The sequence below is a fragment of the Manacus candei genome, unplaced genomic scaffold (assembly GCF_025592945.1).
Source record: "Manacus candei isolate 608988 ecotype Guabito, Panama unplaced genomic scaffold, ASM2559294v1 h1tg000034l, whole genome shotgun sequence".
NCBI classification, from domain to species: Eukaryota; Metazoa; Chordata; class Aves; order Passeriformes; family Pipridae; genus Manacus; species Manacus candei.
In genome coordinates this window covers 13,982,684-14,010,474 of record NW_026138082.1, presented here as the reverse complement: position 1 = coordinate 14,010,474, position 27,791 = coordinate 13,982,684, and the positions used below count along the sequence as shown (strand labels likewise).

The following is a 27,791-nucleotide window of genomic DNA, read 5'->3' as shown; positions in this document are numbered from 1 at the left end:
ATTTTGCTTTTATATTCACCTTAATTTTTAGATTTTTCATTTGTTAACAACATAAAACATCAATGTAAATCACAAGTATTTTAATACTGAAGTGAAAATTGAGCATGTTGTTTTAAGTAATAGCGGCATTTTATCTGGATTTTAACACACCAGTCCACTATGTGAGATGTTACCAGTAGCCAAACTTGGAAACACAAAGCATGTATTTTGGCAAGGCATTTTATTAAGATGTCAAATCTTTTTTGTTAGCAGCCAGTCATTGAAAACCATCTGTACACATTTAATTTAGTCAACAAAATAGCTGTACAAATTTAAGTGATGTGCCCCATTTATGTAGCTCATTAAGTTCTGAAGTGATGCTCTTCATTGTTTAAGTCCTCACATAAACAATTACCAGTCTTAACATATAAAGTACGATTACATTCTTCTCTCAAAAGTACAAAAAATAACACTTTAAAATACACACTGGCTCCTAAGCTTAGACAAAATCCTGTCAGGAAGAGAATTTTGCACTTCTATAGACAGTGCCTTCAACATCAAGAGCTCTTCAAAGTGCTTGGCAGAGTGTGTGAACACTATCCCCACTTACTAGACGATGAAATAAGGCACAGAGGTCAACTACTTTGCCCACAGTCACACAGAGAGTGGGTGGTAGAACTAATAGAGCAGAATTAGGGCTTTTCAATTCTCCAGTGTAACCACCACAACACACTGCCACTGTTCAAATGCAATGGCTTAAGCATTTCTGAGGAGCAAAACTTGTACAGCATACAGTGAACAGAAGGGAAAAGCCAGGGCCAGTTAAAGGCTGCAACAGTTTCAACCCAAACCAAATTAATTTGGTAGCCAGTAAATCATAATGCACTTCAGGGAATGATCACACAGAAAATTATACACTAACCTGCAAAGAGAAAGCTCATTAAACATAAGACATATGGTGTTAGCTTTGCAAAAAGTACCGGTTATCTTAAGCTTAACAGCAGCTCAGGTAATGTCGACTTTGTCAGTGGTACTTTCTGACCCACAGACGTCTTAAACACTCTTCTTCTACCAGCAAGGTGCACTTCTCTAGAGAGTCACAGAGAAATGGAAATAAGGAGCCAAATATCTCCTCAGTAGGCATGGATGGGTATCAGGCACAAAACCTCACATTTGTGAGGTATGGACTAAGTGGTAAAGAAATACCAATGTGGAAAAATGAAAAAATCTAAAATAAATAAGGCTAAGAAAACTGAGTCACCCATCTAAAATCACCAAGAAATGCATCCTCAGAGAGATTACACTGCAGAAAAATAAGAATGATACATGTAATCCCTGCCTGGATGAGAAGTATGCTATGGCTTAGCTGTCTGATGGCAAACAAGCGTTTCAGAAAGCCTGTCCTTGGATAGGATGCTCACAAGATGACTCATTTACTGACAGAGACTGCTGATGGGATTCAGAAACATGCACACTTTGATTCTGTTCTTCACTGATTTGATGGGAAGAAACTGTATCATGGCTAGAGTGAGGCTGTTGACTTGATTCCTGAGCCAGCTGCACACGTTGAGCTGGATGTGAAGATCCTGCTAAGTGGATTTGTTCATTTTGTCCTTGATGAGCATGGAGATGTTCCAGTGCTTCCTTGGAAAGAGTGATTACGTGCATTTGTTCAGGTTGGGCAGCCTCTATTTGATTTGCAATCATATTGATACTTTGGATTTGTTCTGCTTGCTCCTGCTGAGCTGAAAGCAACAAGTTTTGCAGCTGCTGTGGTGGCTGCGCAAGCAGCGTGAGGTTTGCAGCCTGCTCTGTTGTCATGTTTGGGGCATCTTCTGCAGTCACGATACTAATGCCTTGATTATGGCTAGGCATGAAGTTGATGTTGTGCACTGCATCTGTAACCAGCAGTTGAATTTCCTGCCCTCCAGAGGTGGCAAGTTGGTACTGCTGCAGCTGGAGTATGTTTCTCACTTCTGGGTGAGTGTTGGTGCTCCGGGCAGCACTGGCTTCCTGAAACTGCTTTTCCTTGCTATGAATTTTCAAATGAGACTTCAGGTTGTCCAGACGAGCAAACTGCAAACTACATTCTGGACAGGAGAAAGGCTTCTTGCCTGTGTGTAAGATACAGTGTCTTCTCTTAGCACTGGAATCAGAGAAGGATTTTCCGCATATACCACAAGAATATGGCTTTTCTCCTCTGCAAAAGAAGACAGTCTGATCTCATTAAAATATTCACTTAGTGCTGCTTTCTGCAACTTGTTCTATAATTAAATACTTAAAAGATTACCTTTTAAGTTTTGCTAAAATCATAAGCTCTTAAGAATAGTGACATTAAAAATGTTCTCCATTTGGCTTCCTGATTATTTCTACTTGACTTCACAAACTGTACAACTCTTCGATTAGTATATACTCAAGAGCTCAGAGGTACCTGCCCTCACGTCATAACCCCAGAGGTACAAGCTTCGTGCTGCTAGACCTTGCCAAGAATGCAACAGCTTACTCTGCACAACTCTAAGCACTGACTATTTTAAGAACATTTACTAACAGGGTGGGCTTTAAAACAAAGTGTCGTGTCCAAATCCTAACTCGCTGCCTGAGTCAAAGGGACTCAGGCAGCAAGAAATTTTACTGGAAATGTTTTTTTATACAACAGTTCCCCAGAGATTTGAAATCTAACATGCCTTTATGCAATGCATCACACTGACAAGGGTAAAAGACAACTAATGGTATTAATGAGACATGACAGATTACAGAGTAACAGGACAATGCTCCAATAACCTTGTTACACCATGCCTACTGTTCTGCTGTCACACAAAAATTCACAGTAAAATTTTCACATAAATTATGTAGCAGTAAGTACCTTGTCATTGAACAGACACAAAACACCAAAGGAGACTCTTACAATGTCTTGCCACACGAGTATTTAGCAGTTCAATACTTTTCATTACCACTTATTTCCTTATATAGATTAAGAAAAAATTTTAGTCTTTACCCATCCACCCAAAATGCAATAAAGTCCTGACCATTCTATACCTGAACAAGCACTACACACAGGTTATCAGATTAGAAGTTACATTTTTAAAGAATGTAATGAAAATTAGACATACTCTACCTGTGAATTCTAATGTGAGTCTGAAGTGAACTTTTAGCTGTAAATGATTTGCCACAAATCTCACAAGTGAAGGGCTTCTCACCTATCGAAAAGAAATGTGACATCACTTTTAATATAGCACTTCTCATCAATATATTAAAAACATTTTATATTTTACCATACACAGCATCAAGTGAGCACTGTCAGTTCCTCACATTCTGACATGGGTCAGGATAGATATCCAAAGCTGAATTAATTCATTTACTCAAAATGAGGGTATAGTATTTTAAACGTACACCTCTGGCACTTCTCCCCTTTGAAGATAAAGAATTAGGTGATCCAAGCCCTCAGTGCAACCAAAAGCTGTACCTATGACACAGAAGCAGGTGTTCCACATAGAACAAAAATGTTTTGAAAAAGGATGGCCCTGAACCAGTAGGCATTAATGCTAGGATCACGTGCAGCACCACACAGATAAGTAAACCTGAATTTCCACAGCTGGAAAGTGAATCCATTATCTTAAAAAGTTGGCTGGCTTTCTCTAAGGATCCATCACACTGGGCCTATGATATTCTGGGAACACCAGTTGGAAAAAAAATTAAATTATCATGGGTTGAATAAACTGTGAGTTTGTTTGGGGGTTTTTTGTTTGTTTATTTGTTTTGGGCTTTTTTTACTACATTTGAAATTTTTGTGTCTAATTGAGTAGAAGCAGAAAGACCAAATTAACTTATAAGAAGGTTCATAAGAAACAGATACTACCCAACCAAAGCAAATCCTAATTCACACCATAACAAATCCCCGGGATTGTGTTGAGGTTCTTCAAGACACCAGACATGAGAATCCAGATCACCACTGCGTTAATTCACACCATCAAAGCACACTAAACCCAGGGATTTGACAGCAGCCAGTTTCCAAGGAAGCTTCATATGTAGCATAGAACTGCAATGCTTACCTGCCTTCATATTGCTTTGGAGGGCAGGGATAAAGGATGAGATAACAAAAAACATTTGTCAGAAGGGACCTCTAATCATCTAGTCCCAGCCTATTACTGAAAACAGGAGTAACTTCCCAGGGAGACTGTATTATTATGACAGTGTTACCAAACTGCTGCCAAAGCAGAACAGTCATATCGATTTTAATACCTGTCTCCAAAATGCTTTGGAATTTTACTTTTTGCTTCTGAGATGGGACAGATCAATTATTATTTCTGCATAATTAATACTGGTATCTTTTCTGGAAGCAAAATATATTGCAAGCCAGTTTCTGCTAGAATTCAGCTTCATCTATTTTTGCAATTTCCTTTTCGAGTATGCTTCCTCTTCTCATTTCCCACACCAAATTCACTTCCCACTACATTTAGAGAGCTTTAACACCTTCAGCTTCAAACCTGGTGTGTGTGTCAATAGTATGCTCGAGACTGAGTTATGTATTACAACTGCAGACAACATGTGAAAGAATAATTTTATTTCGTGAGGAAACAATTGCCACTGTTTACAGTTATTTTAAAAGACAAAATTATTCACACATCACCTTATGGACTTACTCTTCAAAGAAAACTATTTTAAGAAGTTTACGCCTTGTTATTACAAGAGGGTAGATCAACATTTTCATCTGTTCTCCAGTCATTCACTACCACCTTGCCCTCTAAAACTTTTAAAACACCCTCTGACATACTCCCTCCCAGCCCACCTCCTCTCAATATCTGGTTAATTACAGTGCAATAAAAAGGTAAATGGAAATAATTATTTTTCTGGACACAGCCCTTTCCATAAGCACCCATCCCTCACAGACAGAGGTGCCCAACTCATTTAGGACATACACTTTCTGTTACTAATTAGCTCAATGAAAGCCCCATAGACGCTGGATGCAGCTCTCCTGACAAACTGAATTCCTGGTCTAGGATTTTATCATAGGAGAGCTAACTGGCATTTTCCGCAGCAGGCTGTGTAAAAATGGGGGATAACTCCTCTTCCTGTAATAGGCACTGCTTCTGCTGCTGTAAACCAAGCTTTTTTGTGCTCCTGCATTCTTGACATCAAATCTCTTCATTAGCAATACAGGCTTCATTATGTACAAGTACAGCAGAAGTTCCACAGAGACAACTGTCATTTGCCTAATACTGTTTTGTCTATGTAACTTCAAGAAAAAACAAACCACAAAACCCACAAAAGACAAGGAACAACGTTACCTGTATGTGTTCTTAGATGTTTCTTTAACTGAGCTGCGTCCATGAATTTGCGACGACACTGGTTACATTCCGGCAGTGAACGGCCTTGTCGCAATAATAAAAAAAGTGTCAGTGCATAAGTCATCCCCTCTATCTCTTCAGTGATCTTTGTTAAAGCACTTTCCTGTAAAATAACCACTTTGATATAATATAGAGAAAAAACAAAAGGGTTTTTTCACTGCCTCCTCCCTATCTTAACTGTCACACTCCTGTTTCTCTATTAAATATTACCATAGGAAAAGAGAGGACTGACACCTGCTCCTGCCCAAACACATCTTCTCTTGAAGCTTTGTAAATTCTGATTTTCTCCACCACTTCCTGTGTGTGTAACTTAATCTCCAACCTGCTCCAGAAGTGAGTACGACACTTCCTAAAGCTTGTTTGCCATTACTAGTCCAAGGCAATTTGCACACCAGGCAGCGGACACAATTATTTATACAATTCCTAGCTTTGATGTAACATGGACAGCAGGGCTAAAATAATACAGCTGTATGTCAAATACAGCATTACTAATTTTTAATCATTGTAAGAGCCCTTCTCAATGAAATACTTTTTTTACACATTCCATTTACTACACACCGTTTTATCTTTTTTCACTCTATCCACTGTTATATCAAGATGTGACACATCAGGCACTTAATACATCACTGAGGAAAAACTTTCAGCCTTAGTCAATCTTTGGGAAGACAAATCAGCATGGACTGTAAGCCAGCTCCTCAACCCAAATTTGTTATACCTGTGTGTACTCGATAGTGGCTCTTGAGCTGTCTCTTTTGGCTGAAGTATTTCCCACACTGATCGCACGTGAAAGCCTTCTGCCCTGCAAAAAAACCCACTTATTAAAAAGTAAGCCACGTCCAAAGCAAGAGTAAGAAAATAAATAAATACATAAGTCAGCACACACGAGACAGAGCAGAAATACCTTTTTTTCAGAAAGGCAAATTCTTAGAGCAGAGAGGCTGCATTTGCCTTGAACTATTTACCTGTATGTAGGCTCATATGCTCCAGAAGAGAATGCTTTGTTGTCAGAGCCTTACTGCAGACAGTGCACGTGTATGGCCGTTCCCCAGTGTGCATCCGCTCGTGGACCTGAAGAGAATGCTTCTGGGAAAAGCCTTTGCCACACTCACTGCACTTAAAAGGGCGCTCTCCTGAAAGCAAAAGATGACATTTTTAGGTATAGATGCATTATTTCTCACTCGATATTCTAAGCTGACAGTGAGATGCATTGCAATGTAGTAGCTACAAAAAAATTACTCCTGAGTAGTGGTGAGAAGAATTGAGACAAGCTTCACATAACAATAATTCTTTAACTATTGCCATATAATTCAGTCTTTAAACAGCAAAATTATTAACTAAACTGCAGTCAAGATGAGACATAAAGACCCTGAGATCTGCTGGCAAGAATAAAACAGCGAACACAGGAGACACACCAGAATTTGGATCAGCTATTTTGGATAGCTCTTGCTCTAGAAAACAGCCAACATTTCAACTACTTGCTCGCATTTAGCACCATCACTAAACCCTAATCCAAAACCAGCAGTCTTTTAATGCCTACCTGTATGACTTCGTTGGTGAATAGCTAAGAAATGATTATACTTAAATACTTTGCCACAGTCTTTACAGCGAGCTTCAGAACCCACACGTCTTCTTTTTCCATCGGTTCTCTTTGCCAGTCCTTTTTCATCCTCATCCCCAAGAAGTTTATAATCCTTTAGTTTGATTGATCTCCTTATTCTACGTTTGCTGTAACGGCTCTGAGTACTCTGTATTCCTTCAGATTTGGGATCATAGTTTTCATCTTTCTCAGCTGACAGATCAACAGCAGCCTCTGAGCCACGAGCAGGTTCAGTTTCTTCTCCATCTTTCCTCACTGGAGCCTGTTCACTGGTGACTGCTTCTTCTGCTGCAGTGTCCTTTTTCACAAAATTCTGCTTATTTTGCATGGAGTTGTTCTCTCTCAGCTGCACATCTTCGGCAGAATTTGCTCCTGATTCTTCTTCTTCTTGGACAACCTTGATTTTCCTCGGTCGCCCTCGTTTTCGCTTTGGTGGATCTTCATTTTTGTTGTCACTTGCAACAACAGCTACAGAGGCTCCACTGTTTGCTGGAGCTGGCAACGCATTACCTGGGCTACAGCTGGCCAGGTAGTCTGTACAGACCCATACCAAGTCAGTCACCTTCAGCAGCTGTGCAGTAGCCAGGATTTGTTCTGTGCTTTTCTCACTGGCACAGAGGCAACCAGTGTAGATAAATTCTAGCAGAACTCCAAAGATGTCTGCAACCATTCCCTCCAACATGTAAACTGACTGTCCTATTTCACCCTCATTTACAAACATCATTGAGAAGTATTCACTGCTGGCAGCCAGCAAGGCTTTATGGGCTCTGAATTGCACATTCTCCACTATCAAAGTAATGTCGCAAAGAAAATCCTTTTTCCTCTGTTCTTCAAAATTAGCTAGAATAGTATCTTTGTGAGCTTTGGAGTGGATGATGACCAGTTTCTCAGAACCATCAGGAGTTGCTTTTGCCATTTTAATTACGAATATAAAGGAGGTGCCTACAAAAACAGAATAATTTTAATAAATAATTATTTTAGCAATCTGCATTATAAGACACCAAATATTATCTGCTTTACCAGTAACAGAGTTCAAGAGTTTCTGAAGCAATTCTGAATCCTCTGAACTTTTGAAAAAGAAACACTATTGCTGACACAGATTTTCTTCAAAAAGTGCTTTTAAATCCCATGGAATGGCTACAGATAGTTTCTTTGATCTGAATCACCGCCTATCATTTGTTTATCTCTGATGTACTGAGAACTCTGTATTATCTAAAAAAATTGCAACCTGTTCTGAAATCTCCTTTCCTAACTAAAATAATCGGACAAAAAGAATTGTTTGTTCATGGCTCCTTAGTAGAGTACTGGGTTTGCATGGCAAAATTTTGTTAGTGGGGCAGCTACAAGGGTGGCTTCTGTTAGGAGCTGTTAGAAGCTTCCTCCATGTCCTACAGAGACACCACCATCTGGATCCAGGACGGACCAGCCGCTGGCCAAGGCTGAGCTCATCAGAAACAGTGGTAACGCCTCTGGGATAACAGATTTAAGAAGGGTGAAAAATACCTCCACAACTGAGCTAGAGAGAGGAGTGAGAAACAGCCCTGCAGACACCAAGGTCAGTGAAGGAGGGAGAGAGGAGGTGTTCCAGGTGCTGGAGCAGAGGTTCCCCTGCAGCTCATGGAGCAGACCATGGTGAAGCAGACTGTCCCACTGCAGTCCATGGAAAACCCCATGCCAGAGCAGGTGGATGCCCAAAGCAGGCTAGGGCCATTTGGGAAGCCCTGCTGGAGCAGGCTCCTGGCAGGACTTGTAGTCCTTCAGAGAAGCCCACACTGGAACAAATTTTCTGGCAGGACTTGTGACCTCGTGGGGGACCCACACTGGAGCAGCCTGTTCCTGAAGGACTGCATCCCTGGAAGGGACCCACACTGGAGCAGTTTGTGAAGAACTGTAGCCTGTGGGAAGGACCACATGCTGGAGCAGAAGCATGTGAGGAGTCCTCTCACTGCAGAGGAAGCAGTGGCAGAGACAATGCATGACGAACTGACCATAGCCCCCATTTCCCATCCCCTTGCAGCACTGAAGGGGGATAAGGCAGAGAAAAGTATGAGTAAAGCTAAGCCTGGAAAGAAGGGAGGAGTGGGGTGACCACCTGTTTTAAGATTTGGTTTTATTTTTCATTATGCTGCTCTGATTTCATTGATTCAATAAACTGATTTCCCCAAGTCAAGTGTGTTTTGCCTGTGACGGTAATTGCTGACTCATCTCTCCCTGTCCTTGTCTTGACCCATGAGCTTTTTATTATATTCTCTGTCCCTGGTCCAGCTCAGGATGGGAGTGATGGAGTGGGCTTTGGTGGGCACCTGGCATCCACCCAGTGTCAACCCCCCGCACTGGGAACAAAAAAGTTCAACTGCAGTTTTGTCATTGCAGATTATTCAGGGATAAGGCTATAAAATCCTGTAATTGATGATAAAACTTCACTGGTATCAGTATGGCAGAACTTCATGACTTCTTTTACCCACTTATATAATTCTAAAAGTTTCTTTTTCATAACACTCTACCTACTAAGCTTCAGCCTATGGAGGCAGGCAATAAAAGCAGAAAAACAACACCACTTTAAAGCACTCTGTCTAAAATAGGGTTGATTATGGTAATTATTAACCATCAATTTGACTTGCTAAGAATTGTAAATTTGAAAAATTAATAACAAACAAAAAAAAATCTAAAAATTTCTGAAAAGTCCACAAAATATTATTATGGAAGAGATGTGCCCAAAATGCCCAATTTACAAGGCTCAGCTGAGCCAAAGATAAAACAGATTAGGTACCTGCCATCTTAATTTACACAACTGTCATATCAAACACAAAAAAATTTGCATATTTGTAATTAGTGAATGCAGTAGTTTCAAGCACCTGAACAAATACTGCATGTATCAACATAACACTACCTACAGATGATACCTAAATGCTGCTGCGGTGGTGAAAAAGTGATTCTTTAGCCCAAATCATCTACCAACCAGTTCATGGTGGAGTCAAATTGTTTTATCTGGGAGCTTTAATTTCTGGAGGATGTGAGCCTGATGTTTGTTGCTGGGACACCTGAAGGCACAGCTGCAGGTGTGATCCAACTCTGCCTTCCCGTGCATTCCAAGAACTCCCGAAGAGCTGCTGCCAACCCTGCCTGCAGGCATGCCCTGACACCCACACGTCTTAGACGGGACAGTGGGTGTTTTGTGGCTTTCGATCACATCAAAGACTTTGGCCTTTAATCAGGAGGTGACACCATTAGTATTTTAACCGCAAAATCCAACACACCCGTATGCCTTTCCTAAAAAGCCCTAACAATTTTAGAGTGAGGCTGCGCACAAGCGGGAGGCCCCGCTCCAGCCGTGGAAGGGCTCAGGAGCTCCCGGGAGTGACCCCGGGGCGCAGCGCACAGCCCAGGGATGGGTCCCAACACCGGCACGGCTAAGGACACCGCGCGGGAACAGCCCGAACAGCCTCGGCGGGAGCGGGGCCGGGAGGGCACTGGCGGCACCGCAAGCGCCGCCTCCCGCGCCCGTGTGAGCCCCGAGACTCGCTCCGTGACTCGCTCCGCAGGTTCGGGCCGCCCCCCGGGGAAGGCCGCTCGTCCCTCTGCGGGGCCGGAGCAAGGAGGGGCGCTGCCCCCCGAGAGCCGCGGGCCCGCGCTCCCCCAGCGCCGCCGCCGCCGGCCCCGCCCGGCACTCACCCGGTGCCCGCCCCGCACTCCCGGCTCCGCCGCCAGCCCCGCCGCTCCGCCGCACTTCCGGCACGGGCGGGGCCGGGCCGGGGCTGGCGCCGCGCGTGCGCTGCCGCGAGGAGCGATACACGAGGCGGGACTTGGAGTCGCAGAGTCACAGAACGGCCTGAGCTGGATACGCGGGGGTCGTTCGCTTCCAGCTCCCGGCCCTGAGCAGGACAGCTGCAGGGATCACACCATGTGCCTGAGAGCGTTGTCCAAAGGCTTCTTGAACTCTGTCAGCCTTGGTGCTGCGGTCACTTCCCCGGGGGGCCTGTTCCAGTGCCCAACCACCCTATGGGTGAAGAACTTTTTCCTAATATCTAATCTAAACCTCTCCTGACACAGTGTCAAGCCATTCCCTGTCACTGGTTGTGTCACTGGTCACCAGAGAGATCATTGTCTACCTCTCCACTTTCCCTCGTGAGGAAGCTGTAGACGGCGATGTCTCCCCTCAGTCTCCTCCAGGCTGAGAAAGCTAAGCAACCTCAGCCACTCTCCATATGGCTTCCCCTCAAGGCCCTTCACCATCTTTTCAGCCCTCCTTTGGACGCTCTCTAATAGCTGAATATCTTTCAACTTCAGACAAAAGATTTTATTTCTAAGATTTTGTGATTAAGAAACTGGTCTGAGAAGGTGTGACGTTCATGGGTCATGTTGCAGCCATGCTGGTGGCTCATGGCAACGCTCCAGACGTTAATCCATGGAAATTGGAGGGGGAGAACAGCCCACACTACACAAAACTGGGACGCGTGTCTTTCAGGGAAAAGAAAGTCTGCACCTTGTCATCAAGGCCAAGGGGCCGATCTCTTGGCTCCTGGTATGGGCCTGCCATGGCAGTCCCCAGGTAGGGTATGAGCTGGCAGTGCTTCAAGAACTGCTCCAGCTTCCTCTTGTACATTTGTCGCACTGGCTCTGAGCTCCGGGGGTTGTATGCTGCAAGAAGTTAAACAGCATGTTAGTGTCCCCTGTCAACTTTGTGCAATTACATTACAGAATTTTCAAAGGGACCAAGTCTACCCCGATGATGTTACCTGTGGTACAGATAAACCTTCTGTGGGCTGTGCCCATTGGTGCCAAACCAAAAGATCAAGACTGGTGTTTCAGAAAGTTCCTGACTCCAAAGGGTAAGGACACTTGGAAAGATCAGGCTTTTGTAAACAAAGACACAACAAACATGCTCAGCTGCTGTCAACTTCCCATTCCTCAGGGCATGAGGTGCTGGTGAAACTCCAGGCAATGACAAATTTGGGTAGCGCAGCAGATACCCTGAAGTGGACCAGCCTGGGGATAGCCCAGGCCTGGTGTGGCTGGCACCAGGCTACTGTGTCCTTGGCACAGCTGTTCTGTGACCTAAATGCTTTGCCCATAAAAAGTGAAGAGCTGATCAACAGTGTAGAGGAGGGAGGGTTTCTCTCTGCCTTAAGCCCTATTTTACATTAGTATTGAGTGCCAATCTTCAGAGTACACTATTATTTTAATTGTTACCCTGCAGCAAAGGGGAAGAAGTGACAGCCAAATCATAACCAATTTTTTCCTGTGGACACTACTTCATATCTCATTATAAAAACTGGACAGCATGAAGAACTATGCTATGAGACACTTCAGCCCACTAGCTTTAAAATGCAGACAGCTGCATTTAACAGCTTCTGAGAGATTTTTCAAGCATAGCTGCATGTAGAGCTCTTCCAGGAGTCAAGCTTGAAGGGCACTCCATCACTCTAGTGATGTATGGTTTAACACTTTTCTCAGAAGTAAATCTCTCTGCATTTATGGTTGATCACCTGTACCTTCTCAGATACTGAAAGCAATCCAGTGTTGTTGTGAGAAAAGCTGAAGGAGCAACTAAACCACTGTTTCTTGTCCCCTATTTAAATGTGAGATTAGAGAGTGACATAAGTTAAAGATAAGAAAGTCTTACTTTAGACAGAAATAGGATGAAATAAATTTCCAGGGGACCACAACGTGAAGCACTTTGATCAAATTTTGATCAAGGATGGCACGACTACTCTGAAGAGATGCACAATAATAAACAATGCAATATTTGGAACAATCACAGAATGGGTCAGGCTAGGAGGTACCACAATGAGTCCTCTGGTCCAACCTCCCTGCTCAAGCAGGGTCATCCTAGAGCACATGGCACAGGATTGTATCCAGGAGGTTCTTGAGTATCTCCAGTGAGGGAGACTCCACAGTCTCCCTGAGCAACCTGTTCAGTGCACAGTCACCTGCACAGTAAAGATGTTCTTCTTCGTGTTCAGGCGACTTGTCAGTGTACAGGAATGCTGTATTTTAAAGCTGGAAGCAGTTCTACCTGGTGTTAGAAGAAGATAACTTGTTTTCCTGGATTCCTGTGGTCAAACTGTTCAGCACTGCACAAGGAGAAGAGATTTGTGCGCTTGCATAACCTTTCTGGTTCATCATGCAGTGCTAATAATGATTTAATGTTGCAATATTTGAGCAAAGCATTTCCTAGAGTCAGCATTGTTGCGTTAGCAAAGCTGTTCTAACAATAGGATGAAAACAGCCTTTGTGGATGGAACAAACTACTAGGATAAATGCAGTTTGGCATCTTAACTGTATATTTATGCACATTTACCATGTGCCTACCCTCTTGGCTGGTTTTCCTTAACAAAGCTATGCTAGTAAAAAAATCTGTGATAGTTCAAGAAAATTCTGGAGGAGTCTGGAAACTGCATGAGGAAACACAGGATGTGAAGAACTTTTAACAAATAATAAAGATTGGTATTATCTAAAAGAATAAGCAAAAATGTAAAATACAAAAGACAAGGTAAAGTACACCCACTGAACAGGTTGACTTCTGTAAGACAAAACTGGTGGGTTGAAAGAAATGTCAGTCTTGCTCCAGAAATCTCCAGCAGTACTGGAAACCAGACCAAAGCTACAGCAGAGCTGCAAACAAGGATGTTGAAATCGAGAAAGCTGGCACCATTTAAGCTGATTGTAAACTATTAAAGATTACTATCTGTAACTCATATCTTGGATTAAAAAAACCCCCAAAATTCTAAAAACCAGCAACTATGAACACGGAAGATAAAACTAGAGCAACTTTCCTCAGTGCAGGAGTAGTCCTAACCTCTGGTAGCTCCGTGAGAAGTTTAACTTTATCCTTATCTTGTGGGCTGAGTAGAAACACCTAATTTTTAATTTTGGACTGTTTATCTTTGTTATGGAAAAGTAAGGTCATTTGGACTATCGATTAAATTAAGAAGTCAAAAATAATCAACACATTACTCTGAATTACATTAATATTGAGATCTTCCCAGATAATTTCACAAATAAACAGACTGATAAATACTATTTCATTTCTCTGCTAAAAACTTAAAAATCACAACATTGTCTTCAGGGTATCTGCAAGGCAGGGTTTCTTACTAAGTTTTATTTGGCCACATGATGCCACTATGCCTCAGATAGTATTTCAGCAGCCTTTTGATACAGTAATATAAGCCAATTTTTAAGACAATTCAGGTTGTCTATGACTAGTTTAAAATGTAGTACCACCTGAAATGTATCATTTTACTTCTTGTTTAAAAACTCCAACAATTCCTGTTAGAAATGTTTTCAAGGCCATCAGGTTGTTGGTGATAAAGCATTATTAAAGTCTCGTGATTTGTGAGAGATCACTTACCTATCTACCTATTCTGTTAACCTTACTTTCCTCCCTGGTCCTTGCACATTTCCAAGAAACTTAGATCAGTATATAATAGTGTTTTTCCATGTTGGACATAAGAAAACAACACTGATTAGCTATAAATGTTGTATCAGATTATTTATATAATTTTTATATTTAATTATTTTTATAGCACATTATTTTATACACTACCTTTTAAATGGAAGGAGACAAACAGCAGAGCAGTTTCTTTTACACTTAGGAATGGAAATTTTGGCTTAAGGCTGCCTACTTCATGCAGAGCTTTTATTAGAGAAGTTGCTACTCCCTAAAGGAAGAAAACAGTTTTAGAAGACCATTACAGAAATCTTGAACAAAAATATATTCAAAGCCTTATCCTGTTGTCATGCAGACCTAACAATATAGGATGACACCCTAAGATGGTAAAGAGTAGAAGATAACTAATAGTATAAAATAGGTAGGGCAGTGACCATGAATCATTTTTTTATTTATTCCTGTGTCAAAATGTAACAAACTATCCTTAGATGATTCCAGATAAGCTTATGTCTATTCTAGTGTTAAAAATCAAACAAAAATGTAATCTTACATGATATCATAAAAAACTAAGTAAGAAGATCCATCATTTAATACTGCAGTTAATTATCCCCCTCTGATGGATTTACTTGTATTTTTTCCCTTAAAGCTACAAATATCTATTATTTTAAAGCTTTTAAAAATTCCTCTCAATTGTAAGTATATTCAATTTTCAATTTAATATAATCCCATTGATAAACATAAGACTCATATTGCCTTAAAAATTAAGTAAACTGAGTAGGACATACTATACATCACAAAATCATGTTTTAAAATAGAAAAGCAAAAACTGGCCTGTTCAAGGTATCCAGCCAAAGGAAGTGCAGTTAGTAGCATTGGCTCCTTTTTTGGAGGGAGTTTATGGGGAAGCTTCAGATTCCAGTACTTCTCTGGTAACCTAACCAGATAAAAAGTAAGCACTTCTAACATGTATAAACTGTGACATGATTGAAGCTTAAAATGCAATTGGTATATTCACCTCATAAACTTCTGAAGTTTTTCTTCACTTTCAAAAATATATACTTTATCTTGATATTTTGCTGCATACTCAATATTGCCAGGCACCAAGGCTTCATATCTGAAGAGACAGAGCAAGAACATCTATTCATTCCCAGGAAATGTAAAACATAATTTGTGCGGTGTAAATTCACAAGCTATTGGAAGCCTTCTGATTATTAACAAGTATAGAAACACCAAAAAAGTAGCAATTGGATCATCCAACTTTCCACTACATGACGACTGACAGTTACAAGGCTCAAAATCTGAGAAAGCCTCTGCCTCAAAATTTGCTTATTAAGGAACTTTTACAGTGCTTCTTTAGAGCTACTTCATTTAAAATGCCAATCATGGTTGTTCAGGAGATTAAGAAGGGATAGCATAGAATTGGCTAGTACGGTTCTGTTCTGATGAGAAATTCTTGCACACTGAGGAAATCAGTGGGACTTTATACTGGAGCTTTATGGATCTCTTACAAAAATCATAATAGCTTGTTTTGCGTCTACTAGGATGTTATGAGATTTCTTTGAACCATTTAAGGCTTATGATAGAGAGAATTCTGTCCATCTTCATCATGAAAGAGAGCAAGCCAATACAGATCCTTGTAGAACCTGTAGCCATATAAGTTTTAAAAAATGATTTTATATTGATTTCCAAAGCCACAGGCACAATATAGAGAATTGCAATCGCTTCCTGTCCAAACCCTGAATACTATTGAAAAGTATTTTGAAAGTGTTTTCTCATTAATGTGTTAATATGGAACACATAGTCTGTAATTCAGATTATGAAAACTCCAGTGACCTACCTCTGTTTTCCATCTAGGTAAGTGACTGGACAGTATCCCTGCATTTCAGGCCTTAGAGGGAATGAGGCCTTAATTTCTTCCACAGTCAGTTTCTTTGGTAGCATATGGGGGGGTGGGAGAGGGTGAGGTGCCAGTGATGATACATAAATCTCTGGTGTGATCAAGAATTTCTGCAGAAAAGGAAACATTTTTATAATGAAAGAAGCACTGTAAGACTGTTAGTCAAACTACAGAGGGCTGGCTCACACAGTTTAGATACTTAGTTCTTCTACAACACAACAGTGTGTTGGCACTGCTGCTGCTCTTGGATAAGTAATTTCTTTTCCAACCCACTCTCAGTTGAAGTCATCACTATCCACCCACCATCCATCAATATCCATTGCTATCGTTAGCCACTCTCTACACCCAGTCTCCCTAAAACAGGTGGAGAAAGGAGGAAATTAATGGTTCAAAATTAACGTTTGATCTGTGACAAGTTTTAAGAGGAGCTTTGGTTTAATGGACTCTGTGCTGCATTTTATCTGCCTAGATGTTTGATAGCAGAAGTATACAGAACAAAAGCTTGAATACTAAGAAGAGCGGTCTAATTCAGGTTGCATATTACTTATTTCTGTATGGAATTAAAGAATCTAAACAACCACATTCCCCCTTCCCATAATCCCCTCCTGACGTGCTTTTTGACACTTACATCCAGTTCTTCCCGTGAAGCCATTTTGTAATAGCGCCCTTCAAATTCCGCAGCAAACTGCAAGGAGGAGGTTACAGAGCAGTCGACCAATTCACCCTTCTCTGCAAGGCTGACGGGACAGTATTGCCCAAACTCCCCCAGCCGCTCCTGCAGCTCTTTGTAAGTGATACATAAATCAGCAATGCTGGCAGCTTTGCCTGTTAATAAAAGCAATTAATGATAATGTTTTATTTATGAAAGACATATAAACATCAAACAATTCTAATCAGAAATGTTACAGTTTAGAAGGTAATTCATAATTTGAAAGTGATATGAAATAATGAGAACTAAAATAGCAATTTTTAATAGATTGATAATAAAATGAAATTGCAACTCATTTTACCAATTAATTTTAATGACATTTTTGTAGCAGGTAAGAAATATAATGATTATTAATGATGTAGGCTATTGTGCATGCTCAACTTATTAGTCTACTTTCCCTGGGATGGTTTTATTTATGATTTATTGTTTTACTCCTCTGTGTTACTAAGGAACATTTCAGCTATTATTTTATTTCATTGCATTAGTGAAAAAGAGTACAAGGTGTGATGAAAGCCTCCCCTTTATTCATCCATGTCTTGCAAATGCTACAGTCTATCTGCATGAAATATATTCAAAATCCTGAATGTCATCTCAAACCCAAACTATTTAAAAATTGTACTTTTCAAGCTTGACGTGAAAAAAGTTAAAAGTATTTTAATATGTTTGATTATGGCTCTGGTTTTTAAGAAGGGTGCAGCCACAGAGCTGTAAAAGTTGAAACCAAAAGGTGGATATAAGATAAGGAAGCCTGTTTGCCCTTCAGAGGAATTCTAGTTCAATAGTACAGACATGTTTTAAAAGGCATATTTAATCCTGACCAATGCTGACATACAAAAAAGTCAAGTGGGAACTGTGTCATTTTAGACTAAAGTGGTTTTCTTCCCAAAGCACAGAAATTAACTCAGATGGCATATTTAAGCTTAATTCTGAACTTTTAATTAACATCTTCCCTCTCTTATCCTCTTAGTCTACTAACACTAAAGTGAAGTTGCAAGTCATAGTTCCCCTTGGATACTCTGGGACAGCCTTTGTGGTTTATCCCCCAGTGTTGCAGAATCTACCATGGACTCTGACTTCTTCCAGCATATTTCTGTTACTCTGTTGTTTGGAGGATGGCCCCAGACTACTTCAGTAGTTGGTTTTGTCTTCACTTTCTTCAAGAGATCTCTTCAAGATCTCTGCAGATGAGATTGAAGAATTTGAGGATATGTACGTGCCCAAGAATTAGCTTCATCCAAAGAAAGTCGAAATGCCCATTTTACAATATTACAATGGGAATGTAATGGGAATGCCCATATTACTCTGGGAAAGTTTGTTTTTCTTTTACCTTCTCTTATTCTTTCCAGGTATATCTGTATTTGTTTAACAACCACTTGAATTTCCTGCGTGACTTTGTTCCAGATCTTCCACTTGCTCTGAACAGCATCAATCACACACCAGTTCTGACGCTCCTCCATATAGTAAGTCCTAATTGCATCAATGTGCTGTTTATAGCAGGAATTTTTAATGGCTAGAATCTGTGAGCTGTCATGTTCAGGATAGGGAGAGCTGAAGACAATGAAAAATAACACTCATTTACATCTGAAGATTAGATAATTTCATTGAATTTCAAATGTAAATTCTAGAGTTCACTTTAAGTTCTTTTTACAGAATTCTGCTTGCTTGACACTGTACAAGTACAAATTTCATATTAAGAATATTACCAAGTACATGTGAAAAGGAGCATACTTATGATTAGATAGCCATGTTCAGAAACAAAGAACAAAACCTTTTCTACTTATGTCCCAAATACAACTCAAAAATTATTTTGTAAAGGATTTGGAATGTATCAGCACATATTAACTGACACACACCACAGATATACTATTAAATGGCACCCTGATATTGCACATTTGATTTGTATTTAAGCCTATGAAATGTAATTAGTTTAAAGTTAAAATGAAGTTTAAAGTAAATACTTTCAAAAAGTCATCATTAATTTAATTTTTTTGCAATGCAAATTCTCTTTAGTCTCTTGGTAAACAATTTAGCATTGTACTGATTACTTGATAAAAAGAAAGAGACAAAATGAAAGAGATATGCAATAATGCTCCAAGCTATCTGGAACTTCTTAGAAACACTTCATCTAATGAGAACCAGGTTCTTATACAATTTAATTTTAAGGTGAATGTTCTGTTCTTTTTCATTCTCTGCTTACTGTTCTTCCTCAAAAACAACCAGCAGCTCTTTAAACAGAAAAACAGCTCTTCCTCAGAAAAACAAAGGGGAGTGAGCTGAATTGAAAGGTTTAGATGAGTAACTCATGAATTCTGTATGTTACTAAACTATGCATTATTTCTGTATTTTAAAAAGAACTATAATTAAGACTTAAAAGACAGCTTATTAGATGAAGTATCAATTTCTCTTACAATAATTGAATTAAATTGCAACATAAACTTCAGCAGCAGAGAGAACTGGTAACATTTCTGGCATAAGTCTCATTAAAGCAGTTTAACTCAGCAGTGGGTGAACAGCATTGCACATTTGTGATCTCCCTCACAAATCGAGGGATGTGGCCAGAGAATGCCACAGATACCTGACGTCTCCGTTTCTGGTCTGTGGAAGTCAAAGCATTAGCACACAGAGGGACTAGTTCCCCTGTCTTTTCATATGTGGAGTTCAGAGACAGCTGAGTAATGCTCCAACTTAGATACAGCCTCTCTGGGTACAGCACTGAGGCACATAATTAGAGAAATTACCATATCCTGTAGAAAAAAGTATTTCTATCAGAGAGCATCACTACCTTTTTGTGCTTTCCTTATCCAACAGTGCTCTTCTGAACACTTCCTTTGTATCCATTTCTAATTCAAAGATTTTCACTGGAATTATCTTCACTGATTCCAAGAGGTTTACTTGTTTTCTTGTTAGAGGATATCCATCAATTACAACTCTGCATACAAACAGGAACGGAAAAAGTTTTCCTAAAAAGTGAGTTTCTAGTCAGTCAGTAAGACTATGTATATTCCTACTACATTCTCCATAAAGGCAAAGTCTACACCCATGACATGAAGTTATCACTGCTCTGACTTGATAGACACAATCTTCACTCCTAAGAATTTAAAATCAGATTAAAAAAATCAAGTAGATAGAATATAAAATAGTAAAGGGAAAAGGAAATGCACAAGGGGCAACAGGTAAGTGGAGGGCTGTGACTTAAAAAAATGGTGGATTTTAAAATTTTGACACATCAATAATTCAGAAACATCATTTTAATTAAGAGAAATCTCCATATGGATTGGAAGGAGCAGTTTTCAAAGTGGTAAGTAAAATGATTTACTACTGTACTTGAAGAATTTTTAAAATCATATTGAAGAAGAAATGCTTTTCATATATTAGGCGATACTGGAACAAAATATACTGAAACAATATTCCAGTATTTAACATGAAAGAAAAGTTGAAAGAATTCTATCTCAAGCTCAAATAGTTTTCAGAGATTATTCCAGAATTGCCTTTCCCTGTAGCAATTCTTTTTGGGGAGAAGAGGTGAATGTCATGAAATCATGATTGTCAAGCTTTTTAAGTCTGCCTAGTTTTGAAGGTGTTTCAGTTACAGAGAAAGAGCCTAGGAAATCAGGATCACATATGAATGAGGTGGAAAAACTCACTGGTTTCAATTCCTCCTTCATAACTGGTTGTTAACAAAACCAGAAAAAAAACTTGAATACTGAACCAGTCTGCATGATCAAAGGGAATCCAATGTGTTCAAGTTGGTTCTGGAGTTGGTATAAGAGAGACAAAATGGTAGTTCTCAAAGGACAGTAGAAAGTATTGGCTTATTGACTGAAAAAAGGTAACTTTCATAAAGCATATTACCTGGATTGACTGGAATATACTTACTTGAAAATTGAGAAAATTATGCTTCAGTTTCATTTCCCAGAGTAGTGTGAAGGACCCCCTTTTTCAGATGATTTTCTTAATGCAGAAACCAGCGATGTGTTTTATTGAAATTGTTTTACAGTGATAACATGGGAATCCATGCCTATGAAGGGACTGGCATGTCTTGAAGAAACCCCCCAAATGCAGACAAGACTCTTACCCGGCCATGCTACACATGGGGTTTAGCAGAGCCACATCTAGAGCCTGGATGGCCAGTTCATCAGGTACAGTCAGTCCTTTGTGAAGGTTCTCCTTTATTTTAAGTGCCAGGTCACTCTCTGGCTGGCTGTCTATCACCAGCCGTATGGCATCTCCCATGCACAGGCGCAGCAATCCATACACACTGGCAAGCTTCTCGGCAACTGCAAAACATTTGGATTTCAACTCACCACTTTTAACGTAAGCAACATCACAGCCTGGCAGCCTATTGAAGTATGTCCTTGGTCTCAGAAGCTAACTGCTCAGCTCATTTCCCTGGTCATTTCCACTGCATAATCTTGGTAAGTGTGTACCTTACCCTGCTAAGGCCCCTGTAGGGCCCAGACCGTGCATGTGCACATAGCACACCCAGTGCGCTTACGCTCTTCAAGTCAGCACAAACCTCAGGAGCAATAGTCCATATTATTATAAAATGTCTTAAAAAATATGCTTCCACTGCTGCCCCTTTTACAGAACAGCCCAGCAGTAAGATCACTTATTCAGAAAATGGGAAATAGGGTTAAAATTTCCTCCTAAATATAATTTGAACCTGTCTCTTCTTTTTCTAACATCCTATTACAATCATTAAAATATAATCATATGGTACAAGATGAATTTTCTCCTCCTCCAGTAAAAGGCAGAGAAGTGGATTGACAGAGTCATGGAGGAGAGGAGAGAAAGATGGAAATCTTGGGTTTTTTTAATTTAGAAATTTGGAAACAGACTGGGGAATGGGGAGTATCTGACTATCAAAGGAGACACTAGAGAATGTAACTAAAGGAATTTATGCCCAGTAAGAATAGCAGGAAGACCAACAATATTAATGGTTTATGATTTTTCAATAGTAATGACAGATACAGCTTCAGTTCATTAAATAAGATTTTGCTGTACAGGTAACTGGCCCATACCTGTAGTCTTTCCAGATTTTGGAGGTCCCACAATTGCAATCTTAACTGGTGCAGCCGGTTTAGGTTTTGGCTGACGAATATATTTGATGGGATTTGTCATAAATGTTTCTTTATTTTCTTTACTTGAAAAGAAATAAATATATTGTCGATGGATTACAGGAAAGACTTCTTTTCCAAGGCTTTGGTGAGGCCTGATTACATCTCCTTCGCTTAGCTGTAGTGTACACAAAATGGGAATTAGTTCATTAGGTTTGACAAAACCTCTTCTCCCTCCATCCAAGAGAAGTGGCTTTGTAGGCAGGTAGAGAAGTACCAATCATATGAAACAAATCATCAAAGCATTCTGAAATTCATACATATGGACATAATATTTTGTCCAAGTCTGAGAAAATTCCATACATACGCAATTATTGTACAAAAAGATGAAATAAACAATGAAGACAGAAAGAATATTCACTATTTCCAGTAGGTGGTACTGTAACACTTTATGTCCATCAAAATACTGGTCAGAGAGGATTAACATAATACCTTTTCTAATTTTCAGAGAATAAAGAAAATAATTTTATTCCTCAGTGAATTAAACTTGCTTACCTGCCTGACAGTAGAAGATACACTGAGAATATTGTATTAGCAGAAGTCATGTACAAATGAAGAAAACGTGAAAGGATATCAGTAGTTACATTATGGTCAAGTGTAAAACCACAGCAAGTAAGCCAAAAAAGTTTTTGGTAAAATACATGCACCACTGATTAAATGTTTTCAAACACATTAGACAGCCCACTAGAAAGTCTGTAGTGTTGATGGATCATTGTCAGAAATGGTCACTGCAGTAATACTAAATTGAATTCGTTGCACCACTGTTTTCTGTAGAAGAACTTAAGTCATGTCCCTGTTGCAGCCCTTCTTGGAGGAACTGCCTTAAAGTGTCAATAAAAGATGTTTTAAAACTAAATGTTGACATCTGTAGAAAAAATTGCCCAGACCAGATGGCATTCACCTTATATTTCTAAAGGGACTCAGAAGAGAAATTTTTACTGAGAAATGTGTAACACTGGCCTTCCTTCAACAAAAATAAAGGTGGAGAAAGTTACCCTTTTTTTAAAGGGCCTTCACGGTGGATCCTGGCAAACATAGTCCAGTAAATCTGACTCTGTATTGAGCAAATTGAAATATATTAAGGAAAGTAGTTACATGCATACATATAAAATAATGGGGAAAAGCCGACTCAGCTTCTTGTAGAGGGAAATCATACCTCACAAATTAATTGCTATTCTTTGAAGGAATCCATGAAGTTGATCTGGTTATTACAGAAAGAGATGGGACTGTTCTACTGTATGGCATTGCCTTGCCAGACTCTTCTCATATTCTTAGGTTCCTATTCCTGCATGAAGTCATTTCAGGATTCTTGCCCTCAATTTATGAGATATCATGAGTCTGTTCTACTACATGTCTGCTTCCATTCCTCCCTCAGCTCATCATTTTTATTATCTGCTTATCTAATCAGTCGCATTACTACTTTCCTCCCCCCCAGATTTAATCTAAAAGTAATTGGCATATATTCTTATCTGCCTTTCTACTCCAAAACTTCCAGTTTGTAATCAGTTTCATAATTTCTATTATATCCTAAAGTACCTGCAAAATGATCCTATTTCCCTGTCATTATTACCGGCTCATACATTTTCACTGTCAGCACACACCTCTGATTTTATCTAATAGCTTCCTATGACTTTTTTCTTACTGAATTGCACTTTTTATTGGCAAATAAAAACACTGCATAGAAGAAATGAATGAACTGGAGAAACAGAATGACAAAAATGTAGTGAAATCTGATAGAACAAAGTGCAAGGACTAGAGTGTAGGGACTAATTAGAATTAAACACATGAACTGGTTCAGTAGTTGGAAATGACAGAAGAGTAGAAATGCCTGCTTCTATTAATATGTCCCTAGATTATTGGATGCCAATTTGATGCAGCCATGAAAAAGAATGAAGATTTTGATCCTACTGTTAAAGAAAGACAAACACAATCTGGAAGAGGTGAAGACCCAACATGATGACTATACAAAAGGGAATAAAAGTTGCTTGATTAATTGGCATAGTAAAATGAAGGCCAAAGTGTGTTTCTCTCAGGGCTTTTCTGCTTTCTATATGGTGTTCACTGGACTTTTTCTTTAATGAATCTTCCTTTCTATTTTTGATTTATTCACAGTCCAACCTGCTTTTATTTCTTCCATTAAACTACAAAAATTACCTGCTGACATTTCACTTCCTGCCTATAAAACTGTATCAGCCCACTTTTAGGGATAGATATGAGTACTTTCTGACCTCAACTTTCCACATGTCTAGTAAAATACTATGGGAATACATTTGTTGCTTTTCAAAATTTGTAAATTTTCACAAGAAAGAATTATTGCTGATGAATTACATACATCTAACATTTTTTTGTTTACTTTTTCACCACTGCCAGGGTTGGTGACCACTTGTGTGTGTGGCTTCTTATGAATTTATACTCCAAAGCCTTTCAGTTTGTTTTCACCACTTTGGAAGGCTTTAGGATCTTCTCTGTTGTCCTATGTTTTGTGTATCATTAAGAGATAGGCATTTCTTTCTGATTCAATGCCACCTTTAATTATGTCACCAATGATAGTGTAAAAAATTTCACTAAATGCTTCTCAGCCTTAAATTAGATGCAACACTGAAAAGACTAACACCTTTTATTATAAATGCTTGCTGTATTTTTTCTTTATTCAGTGGTGTCATTTTGATTCAGTAATGTAGTTTTCATTCAGTTGTTCTGGTATTAATTGCTAGTCTCATAACATCTTTTTAATGTAGAATACATTTTTAAAAAGTGTTACCTCTTGAAAATATTCTTCAGCCATTTAAGAACATTACCTTGATTGGATCCCACTGACCAAAAGAACTTGGAAATTTATATGAGAGAAATAGCATCTTCTCTGCAAGTGGTAAACTGATGGGGTAACATTTCTCAAAAATGCTTTCCCGGTTTTCTGTTAGAGATTTCAGCTTGCTATACACTTGGTAGCGCACAACATGAGGCTTCCGTCCTCCATTGATCTCAATTGGTGGTATTAGTAATTTTTCAAGTTCTTCCTGGTTATGAAAACATAATGAAATATTAGAATCGTAAACACAATCAGATTTATAATAAAGACTGACAGCAAGATTTTCTGTCAACTATCAAAGATTTCTTGAGCATGTCACCATAATCAGCAAAATTTGATTGGAGAGGAGAATTGGTCTTCCTGCCCACTGAAGTTTAAACTACCCAGTACCCAGTATATATTAAGTATCATACAATTACAATATTATAATATTATCTGCTTTTGTAAACTTTCTCTCTGATCAGTGGATAGAATCTGAATCATGATTTAGTTTCTTCCTGAAGTAAGACACTTTGTACATAGTAAACAAATGTCACCCATCTGCTCACTGCTTTAGATGTGGCATTATCATTGCAGACATCTAACACAAGTAACTGATTCCAAGAAAATTATGTTACTAGGAACTGTATTAAAAAATAGAGCTGTCCAGTAAGACTTCTGTCTCAAAAATTATTTTGAAATACTGTTCATATATTTATAACTCTCTAATTTGGTTGCCTGTATCAACTGACCTATCGAAAAGGAAATAAGGACACCAAGACTGGGTAGGCCTAACCAAACGTTTCCTTTTCTCCCCCTACGATATTAGTCATATAAATTACATACTCTATAAAGTCTATGCCTTCTCAGTACAGCCTTCATCTTGCTCACATATTTAGATCATGAGTACAGCCGCACAGTTGTTTAAGCACTATAACTTTTAAATGTGAAAAATAAACTTGAAAATTCTTGCATTATGTGATCATATAATTGAAAAAAATAAGCAGTGGTATCAGTACCTGTACACTTTGTAATCTCTCTACTTCTGAATCAAACTTTTCTGCAATTTCATTTTGTATGCGTTCAACAGCATCTTCTTCTGCTTCTTCTTCTTCTTCCTCTTCTTCTTCTTCTTCTAAAAACTCTTCTTTAAGTATAGCTTCAATTTCTTCAATTTCATTCTCATCCTCCTCCTCAGTGGCTTCAAAATTCTCCTCATTTGCTACAGCCTATAAAGGCAAAATATTTTGTTGTTTCATGTCTCATACAGATGAAGGAACATACGGCATTCTTGTCTCCTTTTTAATTAGAAAAATCATTAATTAAAAAACCCCTAATTTTGGGGTATTCTTTATTGTAAGCAAAAATCTAGTAGATCCTAGAATCTTATTTCAGAAGAAAATACAGGGGTATTGCATTGTGCATACAGTGAAGCATTGTCAAAACCGCAGTTTTGGTAAGAGGTGTATTTTTTTCATACGTGGCATTGTAGTTTGACAGGACTTAGTTTTAAACAGGCATGTTTACTGAAAGTGTAGCTGACAGAATTTCTTGAGCAGTCAAGTAGTACATTAATACATTTATAAATATACTATGTAATTGACTTCGGGCAGAAATTCCGGTACAATCCTATTCTGGATTGACCCTGGATTTGACAGGGTACTTAAGGTACATGCCTAATCCAATTAATGGGGCTACTCTTATGGTCACCAATTAGATTCATTAAACACATTCATAAGTATTTTGCTGACTTGGAGCACATATTGAGAATTCTTTTAAAATTGTTTTTAGTCTTCACAAATCAATAATTTTTACAACAAATTCAAACATCACATCAAATTATTTTTGAAAGTAGAAGCTTCTTCACAGTCTATCCCATTTTTACTATTCTACATTGTCCTGAAGTCTTTGACTAAAAATTTCTAAGGTATGAATGCAAACACTTCTATCTAAAATCTTTCTTATTAGCTTGTTTTCTTACCTCCTGTTTCTTTTGTTTTCGTTCTGCTAAAAGTTCTTCCCTTCTTTTAGCAATCTTCTCATTCTGTTAGTGAAAAAAAGATGTAAGAAGACTGATATTTGCTAATAGAAGATCTCTGAGAATTGGTAACGTGGCCTGTATTTAACATTGTTCTTTCCACCTTGAAATTCTATTTCCAGTTGATTCTAATGTTAAAAAATACTACCTACAGTTTGAAATTTTGCAGACCAGATATACCTCTCTACTAAGCAAACATGTAATTTAATTTTAGTAAAACTAATTTGGCAACTTTTGAGATTGACATTAGAGGTGGAAAAAATACTGTGTTCTTATCACACTGAAAATATAGTGATATTTTTATTGGTTAACTACAGAGTTCCTGAACTTATAGGTGTTTTCTGTCATTTGGCAAAGGAGTGACTGAAGACAGTATTAAATGTGTGCTGTTCCCTTTGACAGTTTAGTGATGTTAATGGTATTGTATGAGTCTTGTCCCAAATTCCATTGTCCTAACTTCCTATGTTTCAGCTGCTCTTTAGTAACTTATATTCAGACTTTTTCTGATAGTACATATGAAGTACTTTATCTCACTTTTATAGAAAGTTAATAATCTTGAATATATTACATGTACCAATTGTAAATGTCTGCATAGAGGCTTCAGGTTACTTCGAATAATTTGTAACTTTATCGACAGTAGACATGGCGTTGTTTGAACAGGAGACTGTGCAGCCACAACAGCACTAGAATGTGGCTTAGAGCTATTACATTTCTGTGCAGAGTATCATAGATGGAAACACAGACACACACGCACACACCATACAGTACCTGTGAAGTCAGCCTATGGGAGATGCTGATCAACTCAACAGCACATGCTCAGGGAATCTGGGATGCAACAATATTACAGTGCATGAGCTGTTTATTTTATTTTTTATGGCCACATTCACTCCCTCCATCTAGTTGCCTTTTGTCCAGCACTTTCCAGATGTCT

General features: G+C 38.9%; 2 protein-coding genes across 8 annotated transcripts in view; both read right to left on the bottom strand.

The window, feature by feature from the left end:
* Positions 1-205: 205 nt before the first annotated feature.
* ZBTB24 (zinc finger and BTB domain containing 24) lies at positions 206-11,498 on the bottom strand. Of its 5 annotated transcripts, none has more exons than XM_051792381.1 (7): positions 11,405-11,498; positions 6,862-7,863; positions 6,287-6,454; positions 6,040-6,123; positions 5,265-5,348; positions 3,095-3,176; positions 206-2,179 (listed from the first exon to the last, which is right to left on the bottom strand). In XM_051792381.1, exons 2-7 carry the CDS (start codon positions 7,835-7,837, stop codon positions 1,369-1,371), a joined length of 2,205 nt encoding a protein of 734 aa, XP_051648341.1. In that variant the 5' UTR covers positions 7,838-7,863; positions 11,405-11,498; the 3' UTR covers positions 206-1,368. The 5 variants fall into 5 exon arrangements, 2 of the variants coding, with proteins under 2 accessions (XP_051648341.1, XP_051648340.1); XM_051792380.1 differs by lacking the exon at positions 11,405-11,498 and adding an exon at positions 10,594-10,664; XR_007905286.1 differs by lacking the exons at positions 206-2,179; positions 11,405-11,498 and having other exon boundaries at positions 6,040-6,118; positions 6,862-10,535.
* The window catches only part of AK9 (adenylate kinase 9), a 59,616-nt gene continuing 42,636 nt past the window's right edge, over positions 10,812-27,791 (bottom strand). For all 3 annotated transcript variants that reach the window (XM_051792345.1, XM_051792347.1, XM_051792346.1), the window contains 13 exons: positions 26,804-26,866; positions 25,842-26,051; positions 24,833-25,051; positions 21,939-22,152; positions 20,993-21,194; positions 19,700-19,846; positions 18,245-18,465; positions 16,837-17,033; positions 16,149-16,318; positions 15,327-15,425; positions 15,139-15,245; positions 14,468-14,578; positions 10,812-11,559 (listed from right to left, as the gene is read on the bottom strand). In XM_051792345.1, coding sequence (XP_051648305.1) covers positions 11,357-11,559; positions 14,468-14,578; positions 15,139-15,245; positions 15,327-15,425; positions 16,149-16,318; positions 16,837-17,033; positions 18,245-18,465; positions 19,700-19,846; positions 20,993-21,194; positions 21,939-22,152; positions 24,833-25,051; positions 25,842-26,051; positions 26,804-26,866 — 2,163 coding nt within the window. In that variant the 3' untranslated portion in view covers positions 10,812-11,356. The remainder of the gene's footprint in view (positions 11,560-14,467; positions 14,579-15,138; positions 15,246-15,326; positions 15,426-16,148; positions 16,319-16,836; positions 17,034-18,244; positions 18,466-19,699; positions 19,847-20,992; positions 21,195-21,938; positions 22,153-24,832; positions 25,052-25,841; positions 26,052-26,803; positions 26,867-27,791) is intronic.

What these genes read in the sequence shown, in the direction of transcription:
- ZBTB24 (XM_051792381.1), bottom strand. Translation starts at nt 7,837, where the DNA reads ATGGCAAAAGCAACTCCTGATGGTTCTGAGAAACTGGTCATCATCCAC. An exon ending in GCATATGAGCCTACATACAG is followed by an intron (nt 6,124 to 6,286) that starts GTAAATAGTTCA and finishes GTTTTTTTGCAG; the next exon opens with GGCAGAAGGCTTTCACGTGC. An exon ending in ACATCTAAGAACACATACAG is followed by an intron (nt 3,177 to 5,264) that starts GTAACGTTGTTC and finishes TCTTTTCGATAG; the next exon opens with GTGAGAAGCCCTTCACTTGT.